The sequence below is a fragment of the Bombina bombina genome, chromosome 6 (assembly GCF_027579735.1).
Source record: "Bombina bombina isolate aBomBom1 chromosome 6, aBomBom1.pri, whole genome shotgun sequence".
Lineage (NCBI taxonomy): Eukaryota > Metazoa > Chordata > Amphibia > Anura > Bombinatoridae > Bombina > Bombina bombina.
Window position 1 is genome coordinate 726,569,707 of NC_069504.1, and position 13,834 is coordinate 726,583,540.

The 13,834-nt window shown below is 41.7% G+C and overlaps 1 protein-coding gene across 1 annotated transcript in view; it reads right to left on the reverse strand.

Annotated features, from left to right (window-relative positions):
- Positions 1 to 13,834, reverse strand: part of SLC44A2 (solute carrier family 44 member 2) — a gene marked incomplete in the record, with an annotated part of 587,432 nt that overhangs the window by 23,910 nt on the left and 549,688 nt on the right. Inside the window, 1 exon segment of the mRNA XM_053717929.1 lies at positions 12,381 to 12,451. Coding sequence (XP_053573904.1) covers positions 12,381 to 12,451 — 71 coding nt within the window.

Below are 13,834 nucleotides of genomic sequence, written 5' to 3' on the forward strand. Positions count from 1 at the left end.
TTGAATGGACCTTGAAGCAGAATGTCCTTCCTCCGCAGCAGAGTCCATGGTGGGACGGATGACATGTCCACTTGGTCTGCATACCAAGTCCTGCGTGGCCACGCAGGTGCTATCAAAATCACTGAAGCTCTCTCCTGCTTGATTCTGGCAATCAGACGAGGAAGGAGAGGGAATGGTGGAAACACATAAGCCAGGTTGAAGGACCAGGGCACTGCTAGAGCATCTATCAGCACTGCCTGGGGATCCCTTGACCTGGACCCGTAACAAGGAAGCTTGGCGTTCTGACGAGACGCCATCAGATCCAATTCTGGTGTGCCCCATAGCCGAATCAGTTGGGCAAACACCTCCGGATGGAGCTCCCACTCCCTGGGAAGAAAAGTCTGACGACTTAGGAAATCAGCCTCCCAGTTCTCTACCCCTGGGATACGGATTGCTGAAAGATGGCAAGAGTGAGTCTCTGCCCATCGGATTATTTTGGAAACCTCTATCATCACTAGAGAACTCCTTGATGATTGATATAAGCTACAGTCGTGATGTTGTCCGACTGAAATCTGATGAATTTGTCCGCAGCCAGTTGAGGCCACGCCTGAAGCGCATTGAATATCGCTCTCAGTTCCAGAATGTTTATCGGGAGGAGAGTCTCCTCCTGAGACCATAACTCCTGAGCTTTCAGGGAGTTCCAGACTGCACCCCAGCCTAGCAGGCTGGCATCTGTCGTAACTATGACCCACTCTGGTCTTCGGAAACACATTCCCCGAGACAGGTGAACCTGAGACCACCACCAGAGAAGATAATCTCTGGTCTCCTGACCCAGATCTATCTGAGGAGATAAATCTGCATAATCCCCATTCCACTGTTCAAGCATGCATAGTTGCAGTGGTTTGAGGTGTAAGCGAGCAAACGGAACTATGTCTATTGCCGCTACCATTAGTCTGATTACCTCCATACACTGAGCCACTGACGGCCGAGGAATGGAATGAAGAGCTCGGCAGGTGTTTACGAGTTTTAATTTCCTGACCTCCGTCAGAAATATTTTCATTTCTACCGAGTCTATCAGAGTTCCTAGGAAGGAAACTCTTGTTAGAGGGAAGAGAGAACTCTTTTTTATGTTCACCTTCCACCCATGAGATCTCAGAAAGGCCAACACGATGTCCGTGTGAGACTTGGCTAGTTGGAAAGTTGACGCTTGAATTAAGATGTTGTCTAGATAAGGCGCCACTGCTATGCCCCGCGGTCTTAGAACCGCTAGAAGGGACCCTAGCACTTTTGTGAAAATTCTGGGAGCCGTGGCCAACCCGAAGGGAAGGGCCACGAACTGGTAATGTCTGTCCAGAAAGGCGAACCTGCGAAATCGGTGATCTCTGTGGATAGGGATGTGCAGATACGCATCCTTTAAGTCCACGGTGGTCATATATTGACCCTCCTGGATCAGTGGCAGAATAGTCTGAATAGTCTCCATCTTGAAAGACAGGACGCTGAGGAATTTGTTTAGGATCTTGAGATCCAAGATTGGTCTGAAAGTTCCTTCTTTTTTGGGAACCACAAACAGGTTGGAGTAAAAACCTTGCCCCTGCTCTTTTTTTGTCTGGTTTGCAGACAATTGAGAAATGTGAAATCTCCCCCTTAGGGGGAAATCTTTGAAGTCCAGAAGATATCCCTGGGAAACAATTTCTAAAGCCCAGGAATCGTGAACATCTCTTGCCCAAGCCTGAGCGAAGAGAGAGAGTCTTCCCCCTACTAGATCAGGTCCCGGATCGGGGGCTACCCCTTCATGCTGTCTTGGAGGCAGCTGCAGGCTTCTTGGCCTGTTTACCCTTGTTCCAAGCCTGGTTAGGTCTCCAGACTGACTTGGATTGAGCAAAATTCCCCTCTTGCTTTGCAGCAGGGGAAGCTGAAGTGGGACCACTCTTGAAGTTTCGAAAGGAACAAAAATTATTTTGTTTGGTCTTTATTTTATTGGTTTTATCCTGAGGGAGGGTATGGCCCTTCCCTCCAGTGATGTCTGAAATAATTTCCTTCAGTTCAGGCCCGAATAGGGTCTTTCCTTTGAAAGGGATGGTCAAAAGCTTTGATTTTGATGACACATCAGCTGACCAGGACTTAAGCCATAACGCTCTATGCGCTAAAATGGCAAAACCCAAAATTTTTGCCGCTAATTTAGCCAGTTGAAAAGCGGCATCTGTAATGAAAGAATTTGCCAGCTTAAGAGCCTTAATTCTATCCAGAATATCATCTAATGGGGTCTCCCCCTGGAGAGCCTCTTCTAGAGCCTCGAACCAAAAAAGCAGCTGCAGTAGTTACAGGAACAATGCATGCAATAGGTTGGAGAAGAAAACCTTGATGAACAAAAACATTTTTTAGGAGACCCTCTCATTTTTTATCCATAGGATCTTTGAAAGCACAACTGTCTTCAATAGGTATAGTTGTACACTTAGCTAGTGTAGAAATAGCTCCCTCCACCTTAGGGACCGTCTGCCACGAGTCCCGCATGGTGTCAGATATCGGAAACATTTTCTTAAAAGTAGGAGGGGGAGCGAACTGTATACCTGGTCTATCCCACTCCTTAGAAACAATATCCGCAATCCTCTTAGGGACCGGAAAAACATCAGTGTAAACAGGAACTTCTAAGTATTTGTCCATTTTACATAATTTCTCTGGAACCACAATAGGGTCACAATCATCCAGAGCCGCCAATACCTCCCTGAGCAACAAGCGGAGGTGTTCTAGCTTGAATTTAAAGGCCGTCTGAGGGAGCGTCTTTCCTGAATCAGAAATCTCTCCCTCAGACAGCAAATCCGTCATCGCTACCTCAGAACGTTGTGAGGGAATATCGGATACGGCTTCTAAATCATCAGAAAGCTCAGCATTTGTTCTTAACCCAGAGCTACCACGCTTCCCTTGCAACCCAGGCAGTTTAGATAAAACCTCTGTGAGGGCAGAATTCATAACTGCTGCCATGTCTTGTAAGGTAAATGAAGTAGACGCACTAGAGGTACTTGGCGTCGCTTGTGAGGGCGTTACTGGTTGTGACACTTGGGGAGAACTGGATGGCATAACCTCATTTCTTTCTGTCTGAGAATCCTCTAGCGCAACATTTTTAAGTGCTACAATATGCTCTTTAACATTTATAGACTTATCAGTACAAGTGGGACACATTCTAAGAGGGGGTTCCACAATGGCTTCTAAACATATTGAACAAGGAGTTTCCTTGATGTCAGACATATTTAACAGGCTAGTAATGAGGCAAGCAAGCTTGGAAAACACTTTATAAAATGTAAAACAACAATTTCAAAAAACGGTACTGTGCCTTTAAGAGAAAAAAACATGTACACGTTCTGCAAAACTGCTTAAAAATGCAACAAATCCTTCAATTTTTTTTACAGTATATGTAGTAAGCCTTAGTAAGGTTGCACCACTAGTAAAAAATGAAATTAACCCCTTAACAACAAAACCGGATTGACAAGAGTAAAAAAAACGGAAAGAATACACAGTCAGCACCTTGCCACAGCTCTGTTGTGGCGCCTACCTGCCCTTAGGGGTTGAATTTGAGGGAATAAAGCTTCGTTTTGGCCCCAAAATCGAATCAGGACCCTCCTGTGTTGCAGCTTGCTGTCCAGAATGAAAAAACATAATTTATGTAAGAACTTACCTGATAAATTCATTTCTTTCATATTAGCAAGAGTCCATGAGCTAGTGACGTATGGGATATACATTCCTACCAGGAGGGGCAAAGTTTCCCAAACCTTAAAATGCCTATAAATACACCCCTCACCACACCCACAATTCAGTTTAACGAATAGCCAAGAAGTGGGGTGATAAGAAAAAAAGTGCGAAAGCATATAAAATAAGGAATTGGAATAATTGTGCTTTATACAAAAAAATCATAACCACCACAAAAAAGGGCGGGCCTCATGGACTCTTGCTAATATGAAAGAAATTAATTTATCAGGTAAGTTCTTACATAAATTATGTTTTCTTTCATGTAATTAGCAAGAGTCCATGAGCTAGTGACGTATGGGATAATGACTACCCAAGATGTGGATCTTTCCACACAAGAGTCACTAGAGAGGGAGGGAAAAAATAAAGACAGCCAATTCCTGCTGAAAATAATCCACACCCAAAATAAAGTTTAAAGAAAAATATAAGCAGAAGATTCAAATTGAAACCACTGCCAGAAGTACTTTTCTACCAAAAACTTCTTCAGAAGAAGAAAATACATCAAAATGGTAGAATTTAGTAAAAGTATGCAAAGAGGACCAAGTTGCTGCTTTGCAAATCTGAACAATCGAAGTTTCATTCCTAAACGCCCAGGAAGTAGAAACTGAAATAGTAAAATGAACTGTAATCCTTAGAGGCGGAGTTTTACCCGACTCGACATAAGCATGATGAAATAAAGATTTCAACCAAGATGCCAAAGAAATGGCAGAAGCTTTCTGGCCTTTTCTAGAACCAGAAAAGATAACAAATAAACTAGAAGTCTTACGGAAAGACTTAGTAGCTTCAACATAATATTTCAAAGCTCTAACAACATCCAAAAAATGCAACGATTTCTCCCTAGAATTCTTAGGATTAGGACATAATGAAGGAACCACAATTTCTCTACTAATGTTGTTGGAATTCACAACTTTAGGTAAAAAATCAAAAGAAGTTCGCAACACCGCCTTATCCTGATGAAAAATCAGAAAAGGAGACTCACAAGAAAGAGCAGATAATTCAGAAACTCTTCTGGCAGAAGAGATTGCCAAAAGGAACAAAACTTTCCAAGAAAGTAATTTAATGTCCAATGAATGCATAGGTTCAAACGGAGGAGCTCGAAGAGCCCCCAGAACCAAATTCAAACTCCAAAGAGGAGAAATTGACTCAATGACAGGTTTTATACGAACCAAAGCTTGTACAAAACAATGAATATCAGGAAGAAAAGCAATCTTTCTATGAAAAAGAACAGAAAGAGCAGAGATTTGACCTTTCAAGGAACTTGCGGACAAACCCTTATCTAAACCATCCTGAAGAAACTGTAAAATTCTCGGTATTCTAAAAGAATGCCAAAAAATGAAGAGAAAGACACCAAGAAATATAAGTCTTCCAGACTCTATAATATATCTCTCTAGATACAGATTTACGCGCCTGTAACATAGTATTAATCACAGAGTCAGAGAAACCTCTTTGACCAAGAATCAAGCGTTCAATCTCCATACCTTTAAATTTAAGGATTTCAGATCCTAAAGGAAAAAAGGACCTTGCGACAGAAGGTCTGGTCTTAACGGAAGAGTCCACGGTTGGCAAGAGGCCATCCGGACCAGATCCGCATACCAAAACCTGTAAGGCCATGCCGGAGCTACCAGCAGAACAAACGAGCATTCCTTCAGAATCTTGGAGATTACTCTTGGAAGAAAAACTAGAGGCGGAAAGATATAGGCAGGATGATACTTCCAAGGAAGTGATAATGCATCCACTGCCTCCGCCCGAGGATCCCGGGATCCGGACAGATACCTGGGAAGTTTCTTGTTTAGATGAGAAGCCATCAGATCTATTTCTGGGAGTTCCCACATTTGAACAATCTGAGAAAATACCTCTGGGTGAAGACCATTCGCCCAGGTGCAACGTTTGGCGACTGAGATAATCCGCTTTCCAATTGTCCATACCTGGGATATGAACCGCAGAGATTAGACAGGAGCTGGATTCCGCCCAAACCAAAATTCGAGATACTTCTTCATAGCCAGAGGACTGTGAGTCCCTCCTTGATGAATGATGTATGCCACAGTTGTGACATTGTCTATCTGAAAACAAATGAACAACTCTCTCTTCAGAAGAGGCCAAGACTGAAGAGCTCTGAAAATTGCACGGAGTTCCGAAATATTGATCGGAAATATCACCTCCTGAGATTCCCAAACCCCTTGTGCCGTCAGATACCCCTACACAGCTCCCCAACCTGTAAGACTTGCATCTGTTGAGATTATAGTCCAGGTCGGAAGAACAAAGAAGCCCCCTGAACTAAACGATGGTGATCTGTCCACCATGTCAGAGAGTGTCGTAAAATCGGTTTAAAGATATTAATTGAGATATCCTTGAGTAATCCCTTTACCATTGGTTCAGCATACAGAGCTGAAGAGGTCGCATGTGAAAACGAGCAAAGGAAATCGCATCTGATGCGGCAGTCCTAAGACCTAACATTTCCATGCATAAGGCTACCAAAGGGAATGATTGTGACTGAAGGTTTTGACAAGCTGATATCAATGTTAAACTTCTCTTGTCTGACAAGGACAGAGTCATAGACACTGAATCTATCTAGAAACCTAAAAAGGTTACCCTTGTCTGAGGAATCAATGAACTGAATGGTAAATTGATCCTCCAACCATGAACTTGAAGAAACAACACAAGTCGTTTCGTATGAGATTCTTCGAAAATGAGAAGACTGAGCAAGTACCAAGATATCGTCCAAATAAGGAAATACCAAAACCCTGTTCTCTGATTACAGAAAGAAGGGCACCGAGAACCTTTGAAAAAAATTCTTGGAACTGAGGCTAGGCCAAACGGTAGAGCCACAAAACTGGTAATGCTTGTCTAAAAAGAGAATCTCAGACACTAAAAGTGATCTGGAAGAATCGGAATATGCAGATACACATCCTGTAAATCTATTGTAGACATATAATGCCCTTGCTAAACAAAAGGCAGGATAGTCCTACAGTAACCATCTTGAATGTTGGTATCCTAACATAATGATTCAATAATGATAGATCCGGAACTGGTCTGAAGGAATTGACCTTCTTTGGTACAATGAAGAGATAAAAATAAAACCCCAGCCCCTGTTCCAGAACTGGAACTGGCATAATTACTCCAGCCAACTCTAGATCTGAAACACATTTCAGAAATGCTGAGTCTTTGCTGTGTTACCTGGGACACGGGAAAGAAAAAAATCTCTTAGCAGGAGGCCTTAACTTGAAGCCAATTCTGTACCTTTCTGAAACAATGTTCTGAAACCAGAGATTGAGAACGGAATGGATCCAAATTTCTTTGAAGAAAACGTAATCTGCCCCATACCAGCTGAGCTGGAATAAAGGCCGCACCTTCATAGGTACTTAGGAGCTGGCTATAGGTTTCTATAAGGCTTGGATATATTCCAAACTGGAAATAGTTTCCAAACTGATACCGCTCCTGAGGATGAAGGATCAGGTTTTTGTTCCTTGATGCGAGGAAAGGAACGAAAATGATTATTTACCCTGGAAAGAAAGGGAAAGCAAAGTTAACTTAGAAGACATATCGGCATTCCAAGTTTAATCCATAAAGCTTTTCTAGCTAAAATAGCTAGAGACATATACCTGATATCAACTCTAATGATATCAAAAGATGGTATCACCAATAAAATTATTAGCATGTTATAGAATAATAATAATGCTATAAAATTATGATCTGTTACTTGTTGCGCTAAAGCTTCTAACCAAAAAGTTGAAGCTGCAGCAACATCTGCTAAAAATATAGCAGGTCTAAGAAGATTACCTGAACATAAGTAAGCTTTTCTTAGAAAAGATTCAATTTTCCTATCTAAAGGATCCTTAAATGAAGTACTATCTGCCGTGGGAATAGTAGTACATTAGCAGGAGTAGAGACAGCCCCATAACCTTAGGGATTTTTGTCCCAAAAAACTCTAATCTGTCAGATGGCACAGGATATAATTGCTTAAACGTCTAGAAGGAGTAAATAAATTACCCAAATTATTCCATTCCCTGGAAATTACCTCAGAAATAGCATCAGGGAGATTAAACACTTCTGGAATAACTACAGGAGATTTAAAACCTTATTTAAACGTTTACATTTAGTATCAAGAGGACCAGAATCCTCTATTTCTAATGCAAATAATACTTCTTTAAGTAAAGAACGAATAAATTCCATCTTGAACAAATACAAAGATTTATCAGCATCAACCTCTGAGACAGAAACCTCTGAACCAGAAGAACCATTATCAGTATCAGAATGATGATGTTCATTTAAAAATTCATCTGAAAAAAGAGAAGTTTTAAAAGACTTTTATGTATACTAGAAGGAGAAATAACAGACATAGCCTTCTTAATGGATTTAAAAAAAAAAAAAAAATCTCTTATGTTATCAGGAACACTCTGAAAATTAGATGTTGACGGAACAGCAACAGGTAATGTAACAGTACTAAAGGAAATTTTATCTGCATTAATAAGTTTGACATGACATGCAATACAAACAACAGCTGGAGAAACACATACCAAAAGTTTATAGCAGATACACTTAGCTTGGTAGCTCCAGCACTGTGCAGTGATTTTCCTGAAGTATCTTCTGACTCAGTTGCAACGTGGAACATCTTGCAATATGTAAAAGAAAAAAACAACATATAAAGCAAAATTGATCAAATTCCTTAAATGACAGTTTCAGGAATGGGAAAAAAATGCCAGTGAACAAGCTTCTAGCAACCAGAAGCAATAAATAATGAGACTTAAATAATGTGGAGACAAAAATGACGCCCATATTTTTTAGCGCCAAAAAAGACACCCACATTATTTGGCGCCTAAATGCTTATGGCGCCAAAAATGACGCCACATCCGGAACGCCGACATTTTTGACGCAAAAAAAGTCAAAAAATGACGCAACTTCCGGCGACACGTACGACGCCGGAAACAGAAAAAAAAAAAAATTTGCGCCAAAAAAGTCCGCGCCAAGAATGACGCAATAAAATGAAGCATTTTCTGCCCCCGCGAGCCTAACAGCCCACAGGGAAAAAGTCAAATTTTTTAAGGTAAGAAAAAATGATTGAAACAAATGCATTTATCCCAAATATGAAACTGACTGTCTGAAAAATAAGGAATGTTGAACATTCTGAGTCAAGGCAAATAAATGTTTGAATACATATATTTAGAACTTTATAAACAAAGTGCCCAACCATAGCTTAGAGTGTCACAGAAAATAAGATTTACTTACCCCAGGACACTCATCTACATGTTTGTAGAAAGCCAAACCAGTACTGAAACGAGAATCAGCAGAGGTAATGGTATATATAAGAGTATATCGTCGATCTGAAAAGGGAGGTAAGAGATGAATCTCTACGACCGATAACAGAGAACCTATGAAATAGACCCCGTAGAAGGAGATCACTGCATTCAAATAGGCAATACTCTCCTCACATCCCTCTGACATTCACTGCACGCTGAGAGGAAAACCGGGCTCCAACTTGCTGCGGAGCGCATATCAACGTAGAATCTAGCACAAACTTACTTCACCACCTCCATCGGAGGCAAAGTTTGTAAAACTGAATTGTGGGTGTGGTGAGGGGTGTATTTATAGGCATTTTAAGGTTTGGGAAACTTTGCCCCTCCTGGTAGGAATGTATATCCCATACGTCACTAGCTCATGGACTCTTGCTAATTACATGAAAGAAACAACTGCGCATCTAAGGTGCGAAATTAGGCCCCACCCACCTGTTACTCTGTCTGTTGGGCCTTAAAGTAACACCTCAAGTGTTTTAAACAGCCATGTGGGATGTAAACCTCAAAATAAGCCAAATGAACCCTCTAAATAAAAAGTCCCAAAAAAGTTTTCCATACTTCTCAAAAAAACGTTTGCTCTATTATATAAGTGTCAACCAGAAAAGTAACTTAGCCCTTATGCAAGCTTGTAATACTACCATAAGTCTTTTATTACAGCTTACCCTTCCCCTCATGGGGATAATGTCAGCCCTTTTCTTGAAATATCACAATCTTTCTAGAAAAAAATTACTGAACATACCTCAGTGCAGCATAGCCTGCAAACCGTTCCTCAACTAAAGTTTCCTGTACTCCTCAGCCTCTGTGGGAACAGCAGTGGATCTTGGTTACAAATGCTAAGATCATTATCCTCCAGGCAGAAATCTTCATCTTTTTTCTGCTTGAGAGTAAATAGTACACACCGGTACCATTTAAAATAACAAACTCTTGCTTGAAGAAAATAAAACTAATATTTTGTCACCACAATCACTTTACCCTTCCTTACTGCTTAAAGCCGGCAAAGAGAATGACTGGGGGGGGTGGAGTTAGGGGAGGAGCTATATAGACAGCTCTGCTGTGGGTGCTCTCTTTGCCACTTCCTGTTGGGAAGGAGAATATCCCACAAGTATTGGATGAATCTGTGGACTCGATACATCTTGCAAGACAAAAACTAACACTTATCAAAGTGAACAACCCAGCATCCGACAGACTAACCAGCACACCAACCCCACGTGGGTGACATGAACTGTAAGGAACAGCTGCTAGTGCCCGACCAGGACCCGCCTGGTACAAGAACGCTCCGAAACTGTCCAAGAAAAATCAAAGCCCCAAAAGGGATCGATAACCAACTATAAACATAACTATGTCATTATATAGTACTGCGCAACTTCCGAGGAAGTGCCCACGCGACAACAAAATCGCAAGTATCAGTTCCAAAGAAGAAATGTTCCCAAAAACGGAAAATAACAGACATGAGCTTCGTAAAACAAAATAAACACATCCTATCCGGATCAAATAAAATGAAGGCAGCACCCATGGGTGAACCCCCAAGGAGAATGGGCACGCTAACAGGATCAGCTGATCAGGGGCCCCATTCTCCTAAGCTTAGAACTGGAACAGATACATAAAAATAAAAAAAATAAAAATAAAAAAACGAGACGTCAAGGAGATTGGCTTCATCCCCATACGTCTAACCCAGTTTGCCATCCCGCACAGAAGACCGAGGATCCCTCGGCTCAGTAGGACCGGAATCCACAAAGACGTGCCAGTCTATAACGGAAGGCAAAATGTTCCCCCGCCGGATCGATGGGCGACCCCCGCCACGAGGGAGGAGTCCCTGAAGCCTAATAGGCCATCGCTTCCACAAAAGGTCGAACAGACTCAGGCGATCTCATGCTCAACGGACCCTGGTTAACAGAACACGGACAGTATCTTAAATATACTTCTCTTGGGAGATATAAATGTGCCAGTAACGGCCATAGGGACACCTGCTTGCATAGCAAAAGAAGGTTCTTGGACACGCACCTCACTGGACATGGAATCCTAAGGGGTGGATGGCTCAACGCACTCTACGCTCCCTGAATCGGGGGCAGAGAGTACTCTAGCACGGCAATCGGAACATAACTGATGGGCATGGATAACCCGGGCCATTTCATACACCTCACAAGACGTATACTCTGAATAGGAGATGAACGTCTCTAAAAAAAAAATCAGAATCCTCCATAACTTGGAGATTGCAAATATGGACAAAAGCTAAACGGCACCTTACACCCCCAATGATTGGGGCACTCTCCACCTCTTGTGAACCAGACAACTAACGAACAGATTCTGTTGTCACTTGGTCAAAGTACGGAAATGGAAGTACGTGACCACACCCGGTCACGCGGTACACTGTGTAAGCCAGCAAAAAAGGCTGGTCAGTCCAACAGGACCATGCAGTCTGATAAGGCCGTTATGTTCCAAATAGCCATGAGCCTAAGCATCACAACACATTAGCAGACAGAATCATATCAAACATGATTAAAGTCCCCCCCTGTTTAATAACCCCCCCACAGGAGATATTAACCCTTGATTCCATAAGATAAAGGAGTCCCACTGGGACCCTGACTTCTTTCGTTAAAATTACATTCACATATCGAAATAAAATGAAACGATCTAGGCCTCCTGTGACGAAAGACAAAGAATGACTGAGGGATGAGGGAAGTAGGGGAGGTATTTAAACCTTTGGCTGGGGTGTCTACCTCTTCCTGGTGGCCAGGTTCTGAATTTCCAAAAGTAATGAATGCAGCTGTTGACTCTTCCCGTTTAAGACAAAAAGTACAATACAAAAGCACAGAGTCTGAATTTTAAATGAATATTGGATTATTTTTTTCTGACAAATTTCAGTTAGTTCAGGAGTCACAGCTTTGTAGACTGGGAAAGTCTAGGGGACGAGGTTGAAACAAATCCCGAAAGCCAGTCAATGTGCTGACTCTTTGCATCGCTTTGAAGAGATCAGTCACAAGTACAAACAGAGCTTTGCTATTGGTGCTCTGCGTTAAGGAAAACTTACACAGTGCAACCAGAGCCCAGTGCTGTATAGCAGTGCTGCAAAGCATAAGCGCTAACAGTTCCTGAATGTGTCCTGTTACTGCAGACATGATGCATTTTCTGCAATTACATCTCAGATCACAGCATGTCCTGCCTTGGGGCTTGTAAACATTTTTCATAATTTGTTCACTATTCTGATGTTTAATGAACCTTAGGTTCAATCAGGTTTGTTAAAAGTTGAACTGACCATACTTGAAATTAAAGAAAAAACAAAACAAAAAAACAAACATCACCCCCCCCCCCCCATAAACAGTCAAGATATCTCTTTTTAAAAATGAAAGAAGTTAGTATTGTTCAAAAGCAACTTACCCACGCATCCCACCACAAGGAGTTTACCCAGGAAAAGAAGGAAGTCTGTAACTTTATCCAGGACGGCAACACTAAAGTAAGAAAAGAGGAAACTGAGGTTATGAGAAAGGAGCCTGATGGCATCTCTTAGAAATAATTCAAAATGAATCATTACATATTCTATTACAGTAGTTAATGACACATCCATGATTTAAAGGGTTACTATAGTGATAAAATGACATGCTCTTATTTGTTGCAGTATTGTTAATGATAAAATTACATGCAGTAAATGCTGTATGTTTAAACCCCCCACAAATGGGTTAAACGTATAGTTACAGTTAAACGCATAGTTCTAGTTCCACCCAGAAGCCAGAGAGAACTGTCGGTCCCAAGCAGACATTGCCGTTGATCCAATCAGCAGCACTAGTTGCATGAACTGTGTAACTAGCGCTGCCGATTAGATCAGTTGCAGTTTATAGCAGTTCTCTGCGATTCCAGAGCAGTACATTAACTCCCTTTGCGGGAGTTAAACACATAGCGTTGCAGCTTTACTAGTGATAAAATTACATGCTTTAACAAATTAACGGCCCTTTAATGGGTGGCAGTGGCAAATAACATCAGAGAGCCTTATGAGTATAATGCTGTGACCTTTATAAGACCGTAGTTAATACACAGAAGGTGCAACCCTACTGCAAAATTTAATTTTTGCAAAATAACATAATTTATGCTTACCTGATAAATTCCTTTCTCCTGTAGTGTAGTCAGTCCACGGGTCATCCATTACTTATGGGATATTAACTCCTCCCCAACAGGAAGTGCAAGAGGATCACCCAAGCAGAGCTGCTATATAGCTCCTCCCCTCTACGTCACACCCAGTCATTCGACCGAAAACCAAACGAGAAAGGAGAAACTATAGGGTGCAGTGGTGACTGGAGTATAATTTAAAATTTAGACCTGCCATAAAAAACAGGGCGGGCCGTGGACTGACTACACTACAGGAGAAAGGAATTTATCAGGTAAGCATAAATTATGTTTTCTCCTGTTAAGTGTAGTCAGTCCACGGGTCATCCATTACTTATGGAATACCAATACCAAAGCTAAAGTACACGGATGACGGGAGGGACAGGCAGGATCTTTATACGGAAGGAACCACTGCCTGAAGAACCTTTCTCCCAAAAACAGCCTCCGAAGAAGCAAAAGTGTCAAATTTGTAAAATTTGGAAAAAGTATGAAGAGAAGACCAAGTTGCAGCCTTGCAAATCTGTTCAACAGAGGCCTCATTCTTAAAGGCCCAAGTGGAAGCCACAGCTCTAGTAGAATGAGCTGTAATCTTTTCAGGAGGTTGCTGTCCAGCAGTCTCATAGGCTAAACGTATTATGCTACGAAGCCAAAAGGATAGAGAGGTAGCAGATGCTTTTTGACCTCTCCTCTGTCCAGAATAAACGACAAACAGGGAAGAAGTTTGGCGAAAATCT